The 18,015-nt window shown below is 34.8% G+C and overlaps 2 protein-coding genes across 2 annotated transcripts; one reads left to right on the plus strand and one right to left on the minus strand.

Moving 5' to 3' along the window:
* Positions 1-5,953: 5,953 nt before the first annotated feature.
* LOC117906020 (RING-H2 finger protein ATL54-like) lies at positions 5,954-8,022 on the plus strand. The gene has a single exon (XM_034818945.1). The coding sequence runs from the start codon at positions 6,256-6,258 to the stop codon at positions 7,084-7,086; it is 831 nt and encodes a 276-aa protein (XP_034674836.1). The 5' UTR covers positions 5,954-6,255; the 3' UTR covers positions 7,087-8,022.
* A 6,569-nt stretch (positions 8,023-14,591) lies between these two features.
* On the minus strand, positions 14,592-16,679 carry LOC117906032 (transcription factor bHLH96-like). The gene is made up of 3 exons (XM_034818965.1): positions 15,901-16,679; positions 15,310-15,696; positions 14,592-15,202 (listed from the first exon to the last, which is right to left on the minus strand). The coding sequence occupies exons 1-3, from the start codon at positions 16,348-16,350 to the stop codon at positions 15,107-15,109; spliced, it is 933 nt and encodes a 310-aa protein (XP_034674856.1). The 5' UTR covers positions 16,351-16,679; the 3' UTR covers positions 14,592-15,106.
* Between the last annotated feature and the right edge of the window lie 1,336 nt (positions 16,680-18,015).

The following is an 18,015-nucleotide window of genomic DNA, read 5'->3' on the forward strand; positions in this document are numbered from 1 at the left end:
ATGTTTCACACCTTTTTATTATTGTCCGGACACAGGAGGAGTTATAAAAAAATGACTCTGAACTGATGTTGACAAGTCAAAAGATTCTCATCCTATGGTCGATGTGGGTTGGGACCTTGGGAGAAATGATCACTAAACGACATGTGAACCCAAATTGAAATTCTTTTATTAATTCCCCGTTTATCATATGCATTTTTCATTGCACAATTTCATAGACAACCCAAGTGGTACAAGTGGATGGAGTCATAATTTTATAGTGGAGCGGTGCAGCCCTCCATGTTTTACTGGCCCCCCACCTCTCCCCACGCTTGAATTTCAATATATTTTGTTTACTTATGACGACAGTGATGTCGAGGAAATGATCATTTGAGTTACTCACATGGATAAAAGTCAAGGTGCAAATGAACATGATTTGAACACATTGGGGTGGAGGGTAATTGTTTTTTAAAATTGTTTTATAATGTGTTGTAAGATAAAAGTTATTTGAAAATTTAAAATATGTTTAATTTATTTTTAATATTTTTAAAATTAATTTTTATATTCATTGTTTTATTTTTAATCAATTTATATATTTATATAATTATTTTTTAAAATAGTATTTAAAAAATAAGTAAAAATATCTAAAAAAAATTATATTTATTAGATACATTCTATTTTTTAGAAAAAAAAATAGTTTTAATTATTAAATATGTTTTTTTAATTTTTAATTTTAAAGATTTTTGAAAATAGTTGTCAAATAGGTCAATAATTTCTAAAATCATTTTGAATAACTTTATTATTAAAAATAAACTATCTTTTAACATTTTTGAAAATATAAGAAAATAAAAATATCATTATTTTTGGTTGTCAAAATAGTTTTTTTTTTTGAAAAATCATATTTAGTTCAGCTTCCCAAAGACCGTATAATACTCCTTTTGGAATATAAAAACTAGTAAAAAATGAGGGAAAAAACAAAAGAATTCGAATTCTTTTATTTAATAAAAAAATTGAAAATAAAAAATTATAATATAATAAAATTTATTTAAAAATATATTGTTAAATTCCTTCTTTTAAAAAAAAAAAAAATCTAAAAGAACATATAAAAAAAGGTGTAAAGGTGCCGAATCGGTCCGTGTCGAGTGTGGACCCATGTGGACCAACATGCTGGACACGAATCTTTCTAGCAAGTAAGTAGGCTTGGTTTCTAGCAAGTAATTAGTCTTGGTTTTTTGCTTCTGTAAACATTTTGGATTTTACTTAATTTTGTAATGTTAAAATTTATAAAAGTTAAATTTTTTGTTTTAGAACATAGAAAAAATTTATATTTAATATCAGTAATTTAAAATATTGGAACATAAAAACTTTAAAAAATTTTAAAAAATAATAATGAGTAATTATCATTCACTCTTAAACTAATACACTATAAGCAAGAAGCAAAGGAGGGCCTTTGTGCTAGCTGCCATGGTGGACCAACAGAACAGCACGACCGGTACGCCCCATAGGTCCAAAATGACCTGTTCGTGTTAGCTAGCCATTGGAGTAACTGGGCCGGGCCGGGCCGGTTTATCTGCTCTTTTTTGCATGCCAAGCACCTCTAAAACCTACAACTGCTTGGTTACTGATAATTTATTAGATTAGGTAGATAGTTTGATTCTAAAGATTAATGAGTTTTATACTAATATGTTCGTAATAAAAGTTAAGAGTTTGGTGGGCAGAGTAAATAATTTCAAGTTTGAGATTAGAATAGGATAATAAATAACATAAAAAAAAATAATAAATAACATAAAAAAAAAAAAGTATTTTAGTCTTACTTGAACCTGATTAGGTGAACTATGAATTCTTGAAAGTAATAATGTTCAAAGGCTCGCAAAATAGGAAAAACCAGTAGGCCAATGTCCACCACGGTGTCATTCAAGCGCCACCCTATAGGGCGCTCCAGTGACTTCTCATTTTTTATTTTTATTTAAAAAAAAACAACTTAAAATTTATATTTTCAGAAATAGGTTTTTTCTTTATTGGTTATGGCTAAAGACCTAGGTGTTGGGTATAAAAAAGTTTTGAAAACCTTATTTAGGGTGCGTCAAATAAAAAACATAAAAAAAAAATAATAATAATCTACAAACCTCATTTTTTTTTTGCGTAGTTCCACAACTCCAAAAATAAAGATGGGTGTTACCATCTAAAAGTCATTTTAAGGAGTAATGGTGTATTTGCAACTTGGGTGGATTGGTTTGACCAAATCTAAACTTGATGTTTGGAGAGGTTGAATAATTATTTTCAATACTTGTATTGAATTTGGGTTATGTTTTTTTAATTTGAGGTTAATTTGGATTGGGATTAGGTTAAGGTTCAAACAACTTGAGTTTAACCCAAAATCGATTTAATGTTTTTATGATAATTATAATATATATATATATATATATATATATATATATATATATATATATATATATATATATATATATATATATATATATTATCCTATACAATAATATTTATTTTTTTAAAATTTTTAAGAAAAAATATCAAATTATATTATCTTTTCCTGCTTTTAAAAATATATATAAATTTATTTTCACTCTTTTTTTTGTTGGTATCTTGAAATTTTGTTATATTTATCATTCAAATTTATTTTATTTTATATAAATATGTTGATTTTTTATTTGAAAAAAAATTATTAATAAATTTTGAATCATGCAACCTGATTAATCCGACCAACTCGAATTTAGTTCAAACTTAATTTTAACTTAAAGAAATAAAGTTGAGTTGGGGTTAGGGTAAGTGTTTTACGTTAAAGGTTGAGTTAGATTTATCTCAAATCGATTGTTTCTTAATTTAAGTTAAACTCATATTAGCTATTAATTCAACCAACTTACTCAAATTATGATCCTAAGTAAAGATAAAAGGCAAGGATTCAAGCTATTAAAGCTTGATACAATTTTGAGGTAATCTACTTTGAGATATATTTTATATGTTGGTCAACATAAGCCTTGTGTAAAAAAGTATATGGGTTAGGTACAATTATTTTAGATTTAGTGAAATTTTCTATGATACATTATAATCTCGTGATTTTTATATTTATACTATTCCACGTGTGACACGAGATTAATTTTAAATTATGGGGGCTCGGATAATTTCTCACGAGGCTAATCTAAAATCTGCGATTGAATTCTAATAATCACAACTTGAATAGTCCTAGAAGTTATTAATTTACAATATTCTATTTGGGCATACAAATTATGAGTGGTACCTTCTAGAAACTGTCGGTTACATTTGAAAAGATAGGGTGGTGTGGTGCACTCAACCATCGAGCACTATTTCAAAATAATGAAGTGACTTTTGTCTTTTTCAACTGTGCTTTCATTTTTCTCCATGTGAAATAAATTCTCAAACAATTTATTAGTCACCCTTGTATAAAAGATTCTTCCAAGCTCCAACAGCACCATCACCAATACATGTTTTTCTTAAGTCTGGTTTTGCTATATGTATATAAATTTTAGGGGGCAAATGAAATCATTCAATTGGGTTTCTGATGGATTCTGAATTCCATTTCTCATAGCATCTGAGGCAAGTCTAATTTGATGTAGTAGCGTCTGAACATGTTCATCACCAAGCAAGGGTTTTGAGCTTAAAAAAATTAGATGTACAGCAAAGATGCCTGAATGTTAACTAAGTCCCCAAATTAAATAAGGCAGCTAGTCTAAATTTATTGAGGGCTCATAAAAAGAAGAGGCCAAGAAGAAAGAGGTCACGGGGAAAAAGAAAATTGAATATTAGATTTACATCTTTATGTTGGATAAGCTAAGCAGCTTTCTGCTGTCACATGCATTCTACTCATAACAATGATATAAGCAATGGTGGCTGACTTGGGGCCTTGATGGTGGCAGCATGGTTATCCAACGTGTCATCTGTGCAGCTGATCAAGATAGAACTTTACATCCACACAATGGCTTGTGGTCTTGATTTGAACCACCTTCATTAGTGGGAAGACGCAACTACTTTCTAGGAACGATCAAAGAGGTCATTCTATCTATGTTGACTGATTAGATATTGCATAGGCGAAGGATATTAGTAATCATATTTATTGTCATCCCTTCACTACTATTTTTGTGGTTAATTTACATTGTGCCAAGGCTTGTTCTCAATACGATGGGTTCATTTCCAGCTAGGCTTCCGCGGGCATCAAAGGACATGAGAAGCTCTGCCAATGTGTAACACCTGCTCCCATGTCAAAAGTCTCCGGTAGTTTTTGTGTTTGGGACACCTTAAAATCAAAACGAGAAGGTGGTGTAGATTACTTGATCCATTCTACCAGTTGCCGTGAGCCACTAACTTAATTTGGTAGCACTTTGAATCCTACTATTCATCCATTGAAATCCACGATTACAAACGGAAAGGATAAGGGTAATGTTTGCTGCAATTTCCTGGTCAAATGCCTAACATTTTCAACCTTGCATTAAAAAGTCTAGCTAATATCATGGGATATACAAATTGCGTTTTCCAGTATTTTTATTTAAGGTATTTTTAATTGAAATTAATGTTTTATAAGGTTGTGTTTGGTTTTGAAAGTAAGAAAAAAAATAAAAATAAAAAATGATTTTTTCATATTTGGTTATTCTATAAAAAAAAAAAATCAAATATGATTAAAATTAATTAAAATTTTATATATATTTAAATTATTTAATCTTTATATGAATAAGTTAAAATAAATAAAATAAATTTGAAATAACAAATAAAAATAATTTATTTACTTTTAATCTATTTTTTATTTTTATTTATTTTTTCTTTCATTATACTTTTCATTTGTATTTTTTTTTTCTTGCATTTTTCTTCAAATTTTTTGAGAATCAAATATAGCTTAAATGTTTTTTAAAAAAATCATCTATGAAACTTTTTTAAAAAGTAAGATGAGAGAAGGCAACTCATTTCTCTTCTGCTAAACATTCTTAAACGTTCTTGTTAGCATTCAACAGGCATTCCAGCAGTGGGAGGTACACACCACTGTATGGGCCAGCGTAAAGCTGGAGGTGGGATAGGCTATGGCAGATAGGAGGTTTATTCAATTGATGGATACAGACAACCCCTGTGAATGTGACCCCTTTTGGTAGAGTCATGTATTTGCTGCGCACCTACCAAAGAAAATGTATGATATGGCCATGATTTGGACTTCGTACCAAATGATGCAGGACTAGAATCCCATTGCACAATCCTCTGTTTCTTTTCATATCCCTTATAGGCGAGGAAAAGAATAGCAATACCTCAAGCAAGTGGGGAAAGATACCTTTTACATTGCTTAAATGAGGGTTTAGTCTCTTATTCTTCCGTAATCTGATTAGTAAATCCAATAATTTTCAAACCGAATATAGAATCAATCTTATCATGTTGAATACAAATTGAAATGCATTGAAAGGCTCACTGTCATGCCTGGTAAGAAATCTATGGATGAGAGGGACGTCTAGAATGGCTTGCAGGTTACTTTCAAATACAGAATTGGTCTCAAAATTTTGTAGAAAAAGAAAAACAACTTTGGGATTTCAAAAAGAGAGACGAATGTAAAGGGGACCTCTTGAGTGGGCAGATTGGCTAGCAAATTTATGGTAGGAGGTGGAAGGTCAATAGACAATTGTGCCTTCATTAAACAACTTTGGACCCTTCGCCTGTCTTTAATACGCCCCTCTGGCAGGGCATTTTGGGAGGTCCATAATAAAAACATATTTGATTTGTCACAGAATTACAGTCAAGTAAAACATAGAAGAGTGAGCACATACGAGAAAAATATTAGATTTGATATAGGCTCAGACAAGATTGCCCATTTTCATGGAGGAGAGGAAGCTTAGAAAGAAGAATTTCATAAGATGATTATTGCTAAAAAATGAAGAAAAAATCAAATGCATATCCGGGCTGAGAAGGCTAAAGCCTAAAATGAGCAACCTAAATCACAGAGTGCCTCTTCACTCCATCTCGAGGACCAGAGCAGGGCGGGGAGTGGTTGAAAAGCGAAAGAGACCACAAACCTTCTTTACTAGGCATACAAAACAAACACATCAAAATCCCCCAACCAAACTCGAAAGAGAAATGATTCTTATTGGGATCAACCGAAACAAAGAAAAACAAGTACAGAATAATCAACCCCTTCTCCAATCCCCAGCATGGTCTCTTGTCCAAGGGTAATGTCGATGGACCCAACGTCTCCCTTGCTTCTCTTCTCTTTCTCTTTCTCTTCACACAAAAGTTAACAAATCTCTCTCTGTGCTTTCTTCTCTCCATGGTTCTTTAATGGCGATGAAGCATAGAAAGCTCTTCCCGACGCAAACCGCAACGAATCAGAGCGTGGACTGCATAGATTTCTGTGACTCGACATGTCCTTACAACTGCTACATTTATCCAGACTCCTTGATTCCCCCCCCACCACCAGCATCCCCACGTCCACCAACTCTCTCCACCCTTGATCAGAATGATTCCCCCAACATCTCACCCTACGTGATCATCGCAGTTGCCTTACTAGCGGGTTTCTTCCTTCTAGTCTGTTTCAACGCCATCATAGTCAAGTACTATTGTGGTTGGAGAAGAAGAAATCACTCTCCACCATCTGAATCAGACGGCAGAGATGAAGAGTTTCTTGATGAGAATCGAGGCCCGGCAATCGACCATCCCATCTGGTTTATCACCACCGCTGGTCTGCAACAAGCGATCATTAATTCAATTACCGTCTGCAAGTATAAAAGAGGTGAGGGCTTGATTGAAGGGACCGAGTGTTCGGTTTGTCTGAGTGAATTTCAGGAAGATGAAACTCTTCGGTTGCTACCCAAGTGTAACCATGCTTTTCACATCCCTTGTATAGATACATGGTTGAGCTCACACACCAATTGTCCCTTATGTCGTGCACGTATTATCTCTGACATTGTCAACCCTCCTCTGGAATCAAATGATCAAAATTCTCGTAGTTTGGGTCCAAATGAACAGACCCAGATGGAGAATTCTAGTAACGATACTGAATTGGGTAACAATCTGGTGAGGAGTAGGGGGTTTATGAAAGTACGGTTGGGAGAGGGGGTACAGGCGAATTACAGATTCTGGATGACGGAAGAACTTCAAAGGAGGGTGTGAACTCCAATGGGGATGTTGTTCTTGAGGTAAATGGCAATTCTGCTAATAATCATGTCGTGAATAGTGAGATACAACCAGTGAGGAGGTCTCTCTCTATGGATTCTTCTTCAGCTGCAACTATCTTTTTTGGTTTGGCTAAATTTCACGCAGATGAATCCAAAGGGAATTGGGTTGATGAGACTATGGATGGGCGAAAATTTGATTCAGGTAGCGTTCCAAAGAGGGATGTTGCATATACAAGCACCTTCAGACAGATGGGGAGTCCTTCCATTGCGCAGTGTTTGCATAAAGGCCCTATTTCAATGAAAAGGTCAAATTCATGCGGAGGGAGATTTTTCTTACCTAGACATAACCGGAGCACCAACGCAATTCTTCCCTTGTGAAGCTTTATCTTATATGATAGTTTAGGGCTGGGTGAAATGCCTTCAATGCAGCAACGTCTCAGGCACTCTCTATAAGCCCGCGGGAGTCCCATGATTCTGTTCGTAGTTTGTAAAACCTGCGTATATAACAAAAGTCATAAGATGCTGAAATGTGTAGGAACATAAGAAAAAAGGCATGAACTTGGGAAGGAAGTTGATTTTGAAGAATAAAGGATGGTACGATGAACTCCAGTTTCCAGTTCTGGGGGAGAACTCAAATAAGTTTCTGGATCACAAAGAACGAAATGCAGGATTGGTGAATGCCTCAGAAAGAAAGGTACCAAATTTTGCACCCAAGAAGTCATCTATGTTTTTTTCTTATTAAATGTTATGCAAGGAATGTAAATACAGAGTTGATTCCTTTTCGCTCTCAATCCAGTGATCATGGAACTTTAGATATTGGTCTCTTGAGATATAAATCTCCAGTTCTAGTAATTGCGTTAGCTTTCATACCATGTACTGGTGGAAATGAAACTGGTTTGAAACATGAAAGTAAGATGTTTCTATTTCTTCAGATAGAGCTTGCCAAAATAAATCCTCATACATAAGTGTGATACTCTCATAGTTCACTGTCAATATGCCGTGAAATAGACAAAGGAAGAGACAAATGACACCATACTTCACCCAAATGGGTATACATTTTATTCTCAGTCATAGCTTACAATCCCCTCATTATGATCAGCAGCCGCTAGAGAAGGGTGACGTTTGCTTCAATGAAATCCAGAACGGGGCGGAGACAGGTTAGTTAAATACATCATTCCATTGTGTCTACAAATTCATCTTTTCCCTATGGTTTTAGATCAGTGTGGAAACAGGAAACCCCCCATTTGCTCAGAAATTTTCCATAAATTATCGTAGATGAGTCAATTACCAAACCCTCACCCAAATATTGTATTGCAATTGGGTTTCTTGTTTTACCATCCAAGCAATCAATTATTTTGTTTGTAAACTATGTCTTCACAATTATTTTTTTCCAAGACATCTTTTCCATTACCGCTGCGCCACGGCTCCCCATGGCACTCATTTCTATACGAGCAACCTTATGAATTTTTTTCTAATCATATTCCCTTAACAAATAACAAACCCTTCAATAAATAAATGAACCTTGTACATGTTTATTAAAATACATGATATATTTTAGGCCTTTTTACTCGCTTGAATCGGATGGTTGGATGTTGATACAACTTCAATGAGCCCAACGTCTTAAAAGGGTTTACAGACGTGGGCCAGTTAGTGACAGCATACTCTCACGGTCTCGGCTGCGGCATTTGCGATAATCCATTTTAACTCTCAAATATACATCTGTTCTCCATGTCAAATCAATAAATTTACAAGTCTAGGCCCAGCGGAAGACTTGGATAATAAATCCAATCTAAAAATTTAACCCTTTATTCTAACAGGGTCCAGCCTGTTGAAAAGACCTCCGCCAGAATCTTCGGGTGCATTTTTTTTTTCTTCCCATATTTCAATTTAATATTCGCAAAAGTAGCTCCCATAAATTATTAAATAACTCAGGGAAACTATTGGGTTAAAGTTGAATTTTTAGTTAGGTTGAGTTGGAACGAGAGGCCAACCCTTCAATTATGGCGGGACGGGTTAGAGAGGGCTGATGGGTTGGGTCAATAATTGTCGTCCGCAGGCCCAACTGAGTGGACAAAAGAGTTGGGCCAGTGTATGGGCCATGGATGGTTTAATCATTGTGTTTTGTCACGTGCTGCCAGTTTTGTTTTGTCGCAATTTACATGCTTCACATGCCGCACAGTTGAAATGGCGCATACCTAACATATCTCGCTTGTGCCGATAACGCTTATGTTTGAAAAAAAAAGATTTATTCGTTGAATAAAAGATTATATTTTTATTTATTTTTTCTTCATATTTATTCACGGATTTCAATAAACTTTAATAAATACATAACCACATGATAAAAATAACCCAACAAATCTAATTTCGTATCACATACCGAGTGTTAATGTTGGTATGATAGCTAGCTACATTTTTATTACTAAAAAATTAGAGAATAATTCCCTCTTGGCAAAATTAGAAAAAAAAAATGCTAAAAAATAATTTCGCAGTAAAACTTATTTTTAATTATTTGTTACTATTTTTTCTCTACTTTTTTCTAATTTCAAATGATCTTAATAAATAAATAAATAAATAAAATAAAATAAAATAAAAGAGTTGGACATACCCGATTGCCCCACTAGTTTACCCTTCTTAATTTTTTTTTAAAGGTTATATATGATTCTCAAAAAATTTAAAGGAAAAATAAAATAAATAAAATAAAAGATAAAAATAAATTTAAAATTAATAAATTATTTTTTACATATTACTTTAAATTCTTTAATATAATTGATCTTCTTTGTAGCCTACTCAAATATAAAATAATAATTTTTTTTAATATTTTGTAAAATCAAACATAAATATATTAGGTAAAACAGGCTAAAGAAATGGGTGGCATGAATAATTAATCACCTAGAAAATAATATTCTCATGTCATAAGAAAAAAGGAATATAAACTTTTACATTTAAGGTATTTTTATGAGATTTATCAGAAAACCTCTCACATTTAATTAACAAGGAAAAAAAACTAGGACTTGAAAATCTATATCATCAATCTCGATTTACTTTCCTCTAAAAATAAAAAAATTAAAACACCTCAATTGACTTCCAATTTGCATGAAATTACATACAAAAGGTTGATTTTAAAATATCGATCACGCATCTAATGAGCCCGTCCGAGTAGGTGGGGGTTAGATCCATGGCCATGGGGGATGAGAGAGTAAGGGCTGGAAGATGGTCAGACCCACGTATCCACTCTTTTTAATATGAGCTGAGCAAGTCATGGGATACATCAAGTCCCCCACCTACCTCTGTCACATGTCTAGGTTTGAACTGGATCAACAAACTATGTATTAAAACCACTTATTTCTAATTACTAATTTAGTTTTCAATCAAACGGCGGCCGGCCCCTTCTTTAATCACACACAAAAATAAAATAAAATAAATATATCACTAAATATTAGTGGCATGAAATCTAAACAACTAACTAATTAATAATGGTTTAAAAAGACGTTTTTTTCCTTCACATGGGATGGGATGTATTGTAGACAAGTTCATTTTGTTAACTGCAAACTCATAAAAGGATGTGACACTGAGAAGAACTGGCCACGGCATCTGATCTACTTTATATTTTCAACTAACCTCATCTATAAAACCGACCAAGGGAGAAAGAAATGTTTGGACTTTTTTAAAGCAATTTTATATAAGATTTAAATAAAAACACACACACCCAGGGAGGACAAAAGAAATTTTTCTAATGTAAAAATTTATCATAAAATCAAAATTCTCTTTTATTTTTATTAATTTTTTCTCCCTTAATGTTGTCTCATTACTTGAGATGGCTGTAATGAAGAATCCCCCATTATGGTCTTCCAAGCCGATACAAACTCCTCATAACCGTGTTAATAAAAATAAAAACATTTATCGTCTTCTAAAAGACATAATCATATAAATTCAAAAGACGTATCTTTTGTTTATAAGAAGTTATCATTCACTTCTATTAATAGATAATATATGAAAGTCTAATAAATATAAATATCACTAAATATTCAATGAAATAATAATTAAAAAAATTAGTGTACTTAATTTTACCTCTTAGAATAAAAATAGTTTAAATCAAATTCTCTTAATACTAATATTATTCTTGAATGTTTGTTTTTTTTTTTAATTGAATTGAATTTAAAGCATCAGCAAGGTGCAATTATGGCTTATGCATGTAAATGTGATATTTTGATTGGAGGTAGCTAATCATATATTTTTTGGGCAATTTTAATTTCACAAGATGAGTCAACACCCACATTCACAAACGTATTATGGAAGTGGGAATTCAACCAAACAAAATAGGTAATAGTAATTTCCATTAAAATAAAATAAAAAAGGGTAACAAACAGGATAACATGCTGTACGTATTGACGTGGCAAAATAAGAATGATTGGAACTGCAATCATTCACTGATGAAACTTTATGGCTCGCCCACCTGAGACTCCCACTTAGCCACCACCTGTGAGTCTGTGACTGTGCTTCCTCCCAACACGTGAAAGTATCTCCTCCCTCCCTTTTCCTTTCCTCTTCCACTCACTAATTTTTACAACAATATATATATATATTTGATAATCTCCTCCTCCTCAGGAGTTACTGTGTTGGTCACAGTAGCTCATCATCAAAATATGGGACCCCTAAAAGGCGTATGGACTATACATAAAATATTCATCCTTTTATTGCATTGTGAAAATCAATGAATACAAGGCTTGGCTCTTCCGAAGGTGTTCATTGCTTTGGGGCCTCTTCTTTCACCTCTAATAGCTGGCTTTTGTAGCTCTCCTTTTTCCCTAAAGTGGGAACAAAAATCTAATGGATCTTTTAATTGTACAGGTGTGGTGTTTTTTTTTTAATTTTAATTTTAATGGGGTTGATTAACTCTGCGAATCATTCATGCATAGGTTAAAAATGTACTCACCCTTCAGTCAAACGTACATTCAAAGAGGCGCGCATCTTACTGGGAGTCATGGCCATCATCATTCATCCACCCATGCATCTGCCATAAAACCTGGTCAATAGGATCCGATCATATTCAATTATTTGTTATGCAGGGCGTGGATGCGGTGGAATTATTATAAGATGGGATTAGGATAGAAATGATAGAGTGATGGAGATGTGACACCCTAGTAAGTAGTAAGAGCCTTATAAAGTAAAGAGAAAACTCATTAATTAATTTTTCATATATAAGTCCTAACAACAAAGAAAGGAGGATTTTTCTGAACATAAAGGGAAGAATGTGGGTATGTAAATTATAAAAATATATAGACGAAGGATGTGAGTTGACAATTTAAGTAACAAAGCAAATCTTTTGGAGTAAGGATCAAAATTTGGAGAAGGATTAACGTGCAAGCAGACCCATGGTTGACCTTTCTAGTGGGATGGGATTTTCATCATTTTGAAACAAAAGACAATGAGTACTTCGTTATAGAATAGTTAAGTCCAGAAAGAAGCATGATTATGTACCATGCCAAGGCGGCATCCCATCCCATCCATCTCTTTTATCTTTCTTCCACCACCTACGATGCCAATTGCCAATTGCCAAATGCCAATTGATTGCATCTTTTCCTTACAACATGTATAATTGCGGAGAAGACAGGAAAAGAATCAACAACTCAGAGATGTTAGAGAATATCGATATATATTTGATATGAGAGGTATAATCATCAAAGCCTCTGTAGACCAAAAAGAAATGCCACTGATTTGGAAGCGCACTACTTCTGAAACCGGTGGTGCCCACAGATATCCTAGGGGTTGTGAAAAGCCAATTATTTTCAACCCCCGATGTTTCTCTTTTATAACTTTGGTTTGCCTTCTTCAAGGAAAGAGGAAAACATTATTAGCAAGTAACATCTTGCATCTTCCCGGAAGGAGCCTGGTACTGTGACTAGGGAGCAGCTTGGGATAAGCCCGTTGATTACATGTCTACTTTCAGCTTCCTTGTTTTACTTGCATCCGCCCATCATGCTTTTTCATAAGATAAGGTCCATCCATCATGTGAATATATTGGACAAATCAATCATATGACTTGATCAGCCGACTCTACTTTACTAATTGCTCTACTGTTCAAAGAATATTAATGGATGGTTTTCTAGTTAATTTGATGATCACATCAAGTACCATACTACTTAGTAGCCATGGTGGTTTTGAACATTGTCTCTTTATATATAGAGCCTTCTCTCCACTCCACTTTGTATATTTCCATGCTAGCTCTTATTATATATCTGCTTATGATTCATGCCTAATCTGGCACCGACCTGAAAATTATTTGAAATAACACGAATACAATATACTGGCTCTTGTGATTTGATCAGTATATGTTCATATGGGCAACATGTGAACCCATAATCCCACACCAACCAAAAAATAGTTTGATACTTGAAGAGTATGAGTTGAATATCATATGGATGCTGAAATGATGTCTACAGTTGATATTTTTTTTCTTTTGAGGTTAGAGAGTCAATAACACATGAAATTCAGTTAAATTTTTTGTTTTATCAAACACTGTCAAAGAGCATGGGCAACGCAATACCTGTCTCTACAGGAGAAAATACCTTTGGGAAGAAAGACAATACATTAGTACCGGACAAAACATTTCAGTACACTAATATGACGGAAGATCAGAAAACTCAGTACTCGAACGGTGTGCCCTGTATAGCTAAAGAAACTAGGTTTTTACCTATATAATCATATAAGTAAACTAACTTCAGCTGGCTCATTTTCATCTGTACGTAATCCTTAGACTCTGGTCATGAAGTTGAATGCCATTACTAATACTAGCGACACGTACTGGCTAGATGAGTAAAGGCATCACACCCTACTTCATTCTGAGTACTGTTTTTGAATGAAATCAAATGATACATCAGCCAAGTGAAATCCACAAATGAAGTGCACCTCCTTTACTGATCAATTCCATGGTAGAAAATAGATGTAACTGGCAGGTTTCAGCCATTGGAGGATTTCTTATCTGAAGTCTTTTAAAAAGAGAAAAATAAGCAATTTTTTTTATTTGATTACAATGGTCTTCAATGATATTATCAAATTATTTGTTTACAAACTTTTTGGTTTCTTGCCAGAAAAGAAGGCATTTTCTCTGTATCATGTTTGGTTCAGAAAAATAGTATATAAAAAAAAACGATATACTGTAAAAAAAAAAAAAATTATATATATAAAGAAAAAGATATAATTAAAATTAATAAAAATTTATATATTTTAAAATTACTTAATATTTATATAAAAAAATTACTCTTTATTTCTATTTTTTTCTCTCAAATTTTCCGAGAGCCAGGAAAGAGTCTTACTGGCCTTTTTAACACATTAAATGACAAATCCTAATTCCTATGATCCCCTGTTATTACTTTTTATTTTTAAAAAGAAAGTAAAAGATGAGACATTCACATCACTGAATCACAAAAAGAAAGAAAGCATTATAATTAACAATTCAGCACCTCCAAAATGGAGGTAGGATCACCTTTATCAACCAAAACATGAAGGAAAAAATAAAATGTCAGGGCTGGATCACCTCTATAACTTCCTATAAGGATGAGGATGACAAAATATGAAGATTTGAGTGTTGGAATAAGCTGATACGCTACAGGTCAAAATAAACATTTTCAGGACTGCAAGAAAATAATATTGCACTAGAAAAATCCAACCAACCCGTCTCCCCATACAAGTCCTTTATATATATAACACACTGTGCATGGTAGGATGGCTTAGTTTGGAGCTTTTGGCTACAAGAGCCATGTGGTCTGCAAACCTCGTGAATTGGATTCTCAATCCCGCGTACATGTGGAGCATGTTCCTCACGGGTTTTAAGGCAGTACATGAGCTCCTTTCACCTTCAAACTATAGTCCATATCCAACAGGGGAACATGCACTAAAAATGGCAAATATGTTGCATACAGGCTTCTCTTCAAATACTTAGAAAACAAAAAGGTAAGATGAAAAGGAATCCATCCTCTCAGAGGCAGATTATAACTCCAATTACTGATGTCATTAGCTCAATTCAAAGCAGCAGCTTCTTGAATTCTTCTTAGCATCTGATTAACGGCTGCCGCGATTTCATCGACTGTAGTCAGCTGGCACTCCTCCTCAACCTGCCGGATGAAAACGGATACTATATATTAATTTGCTAGCCAAAAGAGGGGAGAGGACTAGAAGATATTAATGGAGAATAAGGGCCTAATTGACTGTATGAACTAACCTTCACACTGAGTGAATATAGCACCATTTGATCAAATGTAGTAACATTAAGGTGGAGAATGGCGAGGCTAAGACTCTGAAACCCGGCCACTATCTTCAAGAGCTGTTTAGTTTTTCTTTTAGAAAGTATCTTTATATTGGCGTGGCTCTCCACCATGGTGACTTCTATGTCGGCCACAGCCCACCGGTTGTCACCCATCATAGAGTCTTTGGTGCAGTGTGTTGCACGAGTTGAGTACTGCGGGAACGTGAAGAAATTGGAAAAGGGGGAAGAGACCGAATTGTTGGTTTGTTGCTTACTGCTCTTCTCGGCCTCCAGGGACTGCAGTAGCTGCTCCAGCTCCTTCACGAAATTAATGGCGCCTCCAATGATCGATGCTTGATCTCCCTGAAAAAGCAAAATTTCATAATTAGGGTATTTGCAGTGCGATGATCAACGTATATACTATAAATATACTTTTTTATTTTTCCTTTTTTTTTGTGAATTGAGAAGAAGACACCCTTTCCCAGGTAGGTGTTTGGCAATATGTCCGACATAGATACAAGAAGAATCAAGAATGGAATCGGTTGCTAGAGCCCAAAGTGATGGTACCCTTTGAGTGTAAGAAGGCGGCATCAAAGATCGGAGCACGGCGAGATACTCATTCATCTGTTTCCGGCGGTTGCGCTCCACTGCAATGTGGGTCATCCTTTGGTTCTCCACTTCTTCTTTGTTCTTGCAGCTTTTGGTGCGTCGTCTCTTGCGCCGACCTGTTGTGGAAGTGGATGGAGGCTCTTCAGTCGGAGGGAACACGCCGGCGAGAGATTGATCGCCTGTGCATGCCTCGGGCGAAGAATTATGATCCCACTCCATCGCATTTTGCATCACCGAAGGAGATGAGGAGTCCCAATTTCCATGGGAGCCTGGCTTTGTGTTATTGCCGAGAATCCCAAGAAGAGCTTTATCTTCTTCTTGTAGATCGAAGTCATAGCTCCATCCGCCTCCCTTGCAGCCATAACTGAATGGATCTAATGTTGGGAAAACCACAGCTTCTAAGGCCATCTCTTTTTTCTCTCTCTTACTCTCACTCAAACGCACTTCCTCGTTGCTTCGCTCCCTTATTTCCTCAGTCAGTGTCTTGGCCGGAAGGCATAAGCTAGCTATAGGCCGGTAGCACACAAGCTCACACCAAAGAACTGAAGCACAACATTACCCAAAAGACCGAACAAACTCTCCCTTTTCTCATCCCAATGAAGAAAGTTGAGAGCTTTTAAAGATGCTAATCAAGCGTAGCTACAGTATGTTGCACGTGAGATGGTAATATAGGCGACACTCGCTTCGACCTCATTGAGCTTCTCGTTTGGGGTGGTGACCTTTGTATATCTGTAATAGGCTATAGCCTAATAGGTCATTACTGAAAAGCAACAAATAAAACGCTATTGAACGTTAGTGCCCTCAAGTAAGACTTGGTAAAACCTATAAACGAAGGCCACTAAGCCTTTGTCCAGAGAAAAAGGCTATCAGCCTGCTTTTTCCATCAACTGGGCACTACTCCTAATACAAGGACAGTCCTATCCCTTGTCAGAACCCCTTCTCATCCCACTTCTGTCCTCCAAGGTAAAAGGCCAATTCGTCTCTCTATGCCTACCTCTGCGTTTGCGTTATTAAAAATAGGAGTGCCCTGATCATCTGCTGTTGGCTTCCCATCTCCAATTCCCCCTCCTTTTACGCTATACCTGTCATGCAATGTTATTCTTTCTTTTTCTAGTCTTTCTTGTTTTCTCTCATAGAATGAATTTATTATATTTATCTGAGCCTCTTTTTAATTTTGGTTAAAATTAAATAAAAGAAATGATTAATTAAATTTATTTGAAGTAAAATGAGAAGTTTCTGTTTTTTGTTTATACTTTAGTATGTTAAGTGGACTAACAATTTAGAGGGTCTAGGGAAGGTCTGAGAGAGAGAGAGAGAAGCAAACACAGCTTCACTGAGGCATCGGACATGTACAGGGATTCCATGTGACCACAGAAACAGAACCTCTCTGTAATAATCTACCATGAGGACTATTTGTCTTACTTCCTTTCCCAAGAGTCAAGACTACTGTCCTCTTCCTGCTCTTTAATTACTTTTGCATTTTAATATTAACCCATCTCAATAACATTCTTTAAGGTTTCTTGCCTTCTCTTTCTCGGTTTCTCCTTCTATGGAATATCATTTGCACCGTGGTACTTTGTTTTTTTATTAATTTTTGCAACTTCCTTTCAAGAACCTAGTAGCAACTTATAATCTTTTATTCAACAAGAATTTAAGTAGGAAGGAAAATCCAAATCCCAACTGGCATCCTTTTGAATGTATCAGAAAAACTGTAGTTTAAGAGATTCGATGACCGATCAAGGCTTTAAGCAAATGCAACTTGGATGGTGTTATTTCTTTAATCCCGTTGTCTTCTTTCGTGAGTATTTTCTTCTCAAAGCACGGAACCCCGTTTCATATATTATAAGTTGTTAGGAAAAATGTTATAATCAAGTTACTGTGTCGAGTGTCATGGTACGCTTATGTATCGTGTTGAACTCACTCGATGGCCCTACTTTGATACTCCGTTTGAATGCTCCGCCTTTTATAAATTGACAATGTAGTTTAATATTTCCCTGAAACCAACTTGCTAAATCATAGTTCATGTATGTTTATTTCATTTTCAAGCATATCGATGGAAAAAAATGTGGACCA

Source organism: Vitis riparia, chromosome 18 (assembly GCF_004353265.1).
Source record: "Vitis riparia cultivar Riparia Gloire de Montpellier isolate 1030 chromosome 18, EGFV_Vit.rip_1.0, whole genome shotgun sequence".
In the NCBI taxonomy this organism is placed as follows: domain Eukaryota; kingdom Viridiplantae; phylum Streptophyta; class Magnoliopsida; order Vitales; family Vitaceae; genus Vitis; species Vitis riparia.